Source organism: Pelophylax lessonae, assembly GCF_965119305.1.
Source record: "Pelophylax lessonae genome assembly, chromosome: 7".
Taxonomy (NCBI): Eukaryota; Metazoa; Chordata; class Amphibia; order Anura; family Ranidae; genus Pelophylax; species Pelophylax lessonae.
The window spans coordinates 290,817,271-290,823,270 of NC_138774.1; the positions used below are offsets into that span (position 1 = coordinate 290,817,271).

General features: G+C 36.6%; 1 protein-coding gene across 2 annotated transcripts in view; it reads right to left on the reverse strand.

Moving 5' to 3' along the window:
• ASTN2 (astrotactin 2) overlaps positions 1–678 on the reverse strand; it is a 409,628-nt gene extending 408,950 nt beyond the window's left edge. For both annotated transcript variants that reach the window (XM_082263954.1, XM_082263953.1), the window contains exon 1: positions 315–678. In XM_082263954.1, the coding sequence (XP_082120080.1) occupies positions 315–669 (355 nt within the window). In that variant the 5' untranslated portion in view covers positions 670–678. The remainder of the gene's footprint in view (positions 1–314) is intronic.
• Between the last annotated feature and the right edge of the window lie 5,322 nt (positions 679–6,000).

Below are 6,000 nucleotides of genomic sequence, written 5' to 3' on the forward strand. Positions count from 1 at the left end.
AACCTCCAACAACTCACTTAACATGCATTTTCACAGAATGTACCACACTGGCCCCATAGGGTGCTCAACGTTCCCAAAAAGGTCTGACCTTGTCTATCATACAGCAATTTACGAAGAAGTAAGGCGCTCTGATATAATCTACGGACCTTGAGTTTTCCTCCAAGGTCTTCTTTAATAAGAGATACTTAATAACCCCCAGCAGCCAATCAGAATGCAGCTCTGACAGTATCTTTTGGTTGCCATGGGTGACCGGTACCCAGACTTGATGTGATGAGGATGCTTTCCCCCCCTCCCCCTCGGTTCCCGGTCCTCACCCAGGGTGAAGTAGGGCGGCTCGGTGTTGTGCAGGTCATCCCTCACGGACACGCTCCCTGGCGCCTCACTGTGGATGTGCAGAGGAAGACGGGAATCCCCGGGATGGAGGGAGGACACGGCGCCGCTCCAGCTCAGCTCCCGCTCCCTCAGTGCCGGCAATGTGGACACGGTGACCGTCTTCAGCAGACACCCCGCCGGGGAGGACGAGGAGCCGGCCATGGACACGGGAATCAGGAGGCTCAGCAGACGGAGGAGCCCGAGCATGGCGCCGCTCGGACGGACGGACTGAGATCGGAGCGGCCGGTATAAGGACAGCCTGTGTACCGCCCGCTCCTCTACAGGCATCCCCGGCATCCCCGCGGAGGTGCGCTCCGCCCTCTCACCGTCCTATAGCAGAGCCAGCATCCCTGCGGATGTGCGAGCTCCACCCTGCGCCCCGCCCGCTAGGAGAATACGCACCCCCAGAGTCTCTGCGGATGTGCCAGCTGCTTCCTGATGTGTGCTGGATAAATCCCCCAATCAGTGAAATCTCACATTTGTCATTTCAAAATAAATAAATAAATAAAATCACATCTTTGTCATTTTCATTATTAAAAAAATACAAAAACCCTACTGAACTCAAAACTGAATTGAAAAAGGCAACAGTCACTGAGACATCCTATATGTCATTTCATTATTTCTAAAAAAAAAAAAAAAAAAATTATTTTATATGATAAAGACATAATCACCAAGATCTTATCTTTGTCATTTTCATTCATTAAAATAAATAAAATAAAAAAACCCACTGAATATATCCCCAATCAGTGAAATCTCACATTTGTCATTTTAAAGTCATTTTTAATATATAAAAAAAAAAAATCACATCTTTGTCATTTTCATTATTAAAGAAAAAAAAAAAAGAAAGAAAAACCCCACTGAACTCATCTATGTTAGGGGGAAAAGGCAACAGTCACTGAGATATCCTATGTGTCATTTCATTATTTCTAAAAAAAAAAATGCAATTTTATATGATAAAGACAAAATCACCAAAATCTTATCTTTGTCATTTTCATTAATTAAAAAAAAAAAATGAATAAAAAAAAAAAAAAAAAAAAACACTGAATATATCCCCAATCACTGAAATCTCACATTTGTCAAAGTCATTTTTAATATTAAAAAAAAAAAAATAAAATCACATCTTTGTCATTTTCATTATTAAAAAAAAAAATATATATATATATATTATTATAATATTATATATATATATATATATATATATATATATATATATATATATATATATATATATATATATATATATATATAAACCCCACTGAACTCATCTATCTTAGGGGAAAAAGGCAACAGTCACTGAGATATCCCATATGTAATTTCATTATTTCTAAAAGAGAAAAAAAAAAAAACAACTTTATATGATAAAGACAAAATCACCAAAATCTTATCTTTGTCATTTTCATTAATTAAAAAAAAAATGAATTAAAAAAAAAAAAAAAACACTGAATATATCCCCAATCACTGAAATCTCACATTTTGTCAAAGTAATTTTTAATATTAAAAAAAAAAACTAAAATCACATCTTTGTCATTTTCATTATTAAAAAAAATATATATATATATATATATTATAATATTATATATATATATATATATATATATATATATATATATATATATATATAAAAACCCCACTGAACTCATCTATCTTAGGGGAAAAAGGCAACAGTCACTGAGATATCCCATATGTAATTTCATTATTTCTAAAAGAGAAAAAAAAACAACTTTATATGATAAAGACAAAAATCACCAAAATCTTTGCTTTGTCATTTTCATAAAAAAAAAAAAAAAAAAACACTAAACTCATATCTATCTTAGGAAAAAAAAAGAGATCTTATATACCATTTTATTATTTCTAAAAAAAATAAATAAATACATTTTCATTTTATATGATAAAGAAAACAATCACAAAAATCACATCTTTGTCATTTTCATTATTAAAAAAAAAAAAAAAAACCCACCGAACTCATCTATCTTAGGGGAAAAAGCAACAGTCACTGAGATATCCTATATGCCATTTCATTATTTCTAAAAAAAAAAAAAAAAAAAACATTTTCATTTTATATGATAAAGGAAATAATCACTAAAATCTTATCTTTGTCATTTTTATTATTAAAAAAACAAAACAAAAAAGACCCCACTAAATTCATATCCATCTTAGGGGGAAAAAAACAGATATCCTATATGCCATTTTATTATTTCTAAAAAAAAATAAAAATAAATTTTCATTTTATACGATAAAGAAAAAAATCACATCTTTGTCATTTTCATTATTAAAAAAAAAAAAAAAAAAACTAAACTCATCTGTGATGGTACTCACCGTCACTGGGAGTGAAAGACAGATACTTAATGGTTTGGATTGCTTCAAGTGGGACAGTAATATTTGTTGGCCATGTATCTCGAGAAATATGTGAGGACTATTCCTGTTTGATTCTGAACATGTTCTTTGAAGGAGCTAATCACATTGACTTCTGTTCCATGTCCTTCAATGTCAGAGACAGGCTTTCCCTATTGTCTGTGTATTGAGGTGTGATGTGGATTCTGTTAAGCCTGTCTGTCCCATTGTTAATTGTTAATGAACTTGCATATTGTTTCTGTCCAGATGGCTAGATAATTAGTTCAGATTAATTCTATTTCTGTATACAATTTCATCTGCATTTGATAATGTAATCAGTCAACCCCTGACTTGTGTGTGGTAATCTGATAAGGAGGGGAAGGTCCATGCTGTATATAAACTGTGTGAGTTGTTCAATAAAAGGAGAAGGTTCCATAACAAGCTAAGTTGTCAGCTAGCTTTGTATGGGGGCGGCTGGGAAAATCTGATATATATGTTCACGACTGGGAGGAAGCTGTATACTGATGGAAGTCCACTAGTACAGCGTGGGTTGCGGTTCCGTTACATTGGTGGCAAGCGGTGGGATGCTTCCTGCAGTCTGGGACATCCAAACCTCCACCGGGATCCAAGGTCCGGATAGCAGAAGAGGAGAGGTACAGATACCAGCCACCATGGAAGAGGAATTTCGGAAGGAGGTTGCGAGAGATGCAGAAACAGCACAGGGGACCAGTGTCGGAGAAGGTCCTGCTAGGATGGTATGATGTAACCTCCTGGGAACTCTGGAAGGAAGCGCTAGCCCGTGAGCAGCGACACCAGGGAAAAATCCTCCCCTCCTTCTAGGAAAGGTACTGGTCGCAGTACGAAGTTCCAAAGGTGTTTTTGGGGACACAACCACACAAGGAATAGAATTCACGTTGGCTAATGTTTACTGCCCAAATAAAAATCCTAGCAGATACTATTATCACTTTTTAGGAAGGGCTTTTTGGTGTTGGCAGGAGACTTAAACTTTTTTGTATGAATCCGATTTTTGATTGTACATCGAGTGCAAAGAATAAGGAATATAAAAACATGGAGATTAAATGAAGATTTGATCCAGGATGAGGAGACGGGATGTAGGATAAAAAGAGAACTAGACCTATATTTTCAAGAAAATGAATCCCGGCAGCGACTATTTGGGAAGCCCATAATTTATATTTGTCTTTTAACAAAATTAAAAAAAAAAAAATAAGATCTCCTATGTCAATTTAAATATTTTTTTTATATTATGAAAAATATATAATTCTCATTTTATATACTTAATTAAATCACTAAAATCGTATATTTGCCATTTTCACTAAACTCTAAAAAAAACAAAAAAAAAACAGATGTTAAAGTCATGTTCATTTTTATAGTAAATATAAAAAGAAACCAATTGCTAAGATCTCACATGTACAGCGCATCCAGAAAGTATTCACAGAGCTTCACTTTTTCCACATCTGTTTAAGTTACAGCCTTATTCCAAAATTGTAGAATTCTGAGTAAAATACTGAATTGATTCTAACAATCCCCCATAATGACAACGTGAAAGAAGTTTGTTTGAAATTTTTGCAAATTTGTTAAAAAAAAAAAAAAATCCATGTACATAAGTATTCACACCCTTTGCTCAATACTTTGGTGAAGCTCCTTTGGCACCAATTACAGCCTCCAGTATTTCTGAGTATGATGCTACAAGCTTGGCACTCCTATTTATGGACAGTTTCTCCCATTCTTCTTTGCAGGACCTCTCAACCTCCATCAGGTTGGATGGGGGAGGGTCGGTGCACAGCCATTTTCAGATCTCTCCAGAGATGTTCAATCGGGTTCAAGTCTGGGCTCTGGCTGGGCCACTCAGTGACATTCACAGAGTTGTCCCGTAACCACTCCTCTGTTATCTTGGCTGTGTGCTTAGGGTCGTTGTCCTGTTGGAAGATGAACCTTCACCCCAGTCTGAGGTCCAGAGCGCTCTGGAGAAGGTTTTCATCAAGGATGTCTCTGTACGTTGCTGCATTCATCTTTCCCTCCATCCTGACCAGTCTCCCAGTTCCTGCCGCTGAAAAACATCGCCACAGCATGATGCTGCCACCACCATGCTTCACAGTAGGGATGGTATTGGCCAGGTGATGAGCGGTGCCTGGTTTCCTCCAGACATGACGCTTGCTATTCAGGCCAAAGAATTCAATCTTTCATCAGACCAGAGAATTTTGTTTCTCATGGTCTGAGAGTCCTTCAGGTTTCTTTTGTCAAACTCCAGGCGGGCTGTCATGTGACTTTACTGAGGAGTGGCTTCAGTCTGGCCACACCCATACAGGCCTGATTGGTGGAGTGCTGCAGAGATGGTTGTTCTTCTGGAAGGTTCTCCTCTCTCCACAGAGAAATGCTGGAGCTCTGTCAGAGTGACCATCGGGTTCTTGGTCACCTCCTCGACTAAGGCTTTTTTCCCCCGATCATTCAGTTTGGCCGGGCAGCCTGCTCTAGGAAGAGTCCTGGGGGTTCCAAACTTCCTCCACTTACGGTTGATGGAGGCCACTGTGCTCATTGGGACCTTCAATGCTGCAGAAATGTTTCTGTACCCTTCCCCAGATCTGTGCCTCCATACAATCCTGTCTCCGAGGTCTACAGACAATTCCTGGGACTTCATGGCTTGGTTTGTGCTCTGACATGCACTGGTAACTGTGGGACCTTATATATAGACAGGTGTGTGCCTTTACAAATCATGTCCAATCAACTGAATTTATCACAGGTGGACTCCAATCATATTGTAGAAACATCCCAAGGATGATCAGTGGAAACGGGATGCACCTGAGCTCAATTCTGAGAGTCATGGCAAAGGGTGTGAATACTTATGTACATGGGATTTTTTCCTTTTTTATTTTAAAAAAATTTGCAAAGATTTCAAACAAATTTCTTACACGTTGTCATTATGGGGGATTGTTTGTAGAATTTTGAGGAAAATAATGAATTTAATCTGTGTTGGAATAAGGCTGTAACATAACAAAATGTGGAAAAAGTGAAGCGCTGTGAATACTTTCCAGATGCACTGATAATAGAAAAAGGCAAAATATGATAATAATAAAATATAACAAAATACTAATAAGTAATAATACAATATTAATAACATTTATATAATAATAAAATATAATAAAATACAAACGCAACTGCCATCTTTTTTATTGGACATGGCCTCAGAAAATGCTATATATATTACTATATATAAATATTAAAAATTTAATAATAATAAAATATAATAAAATACTATATATTATATATATATATATATAT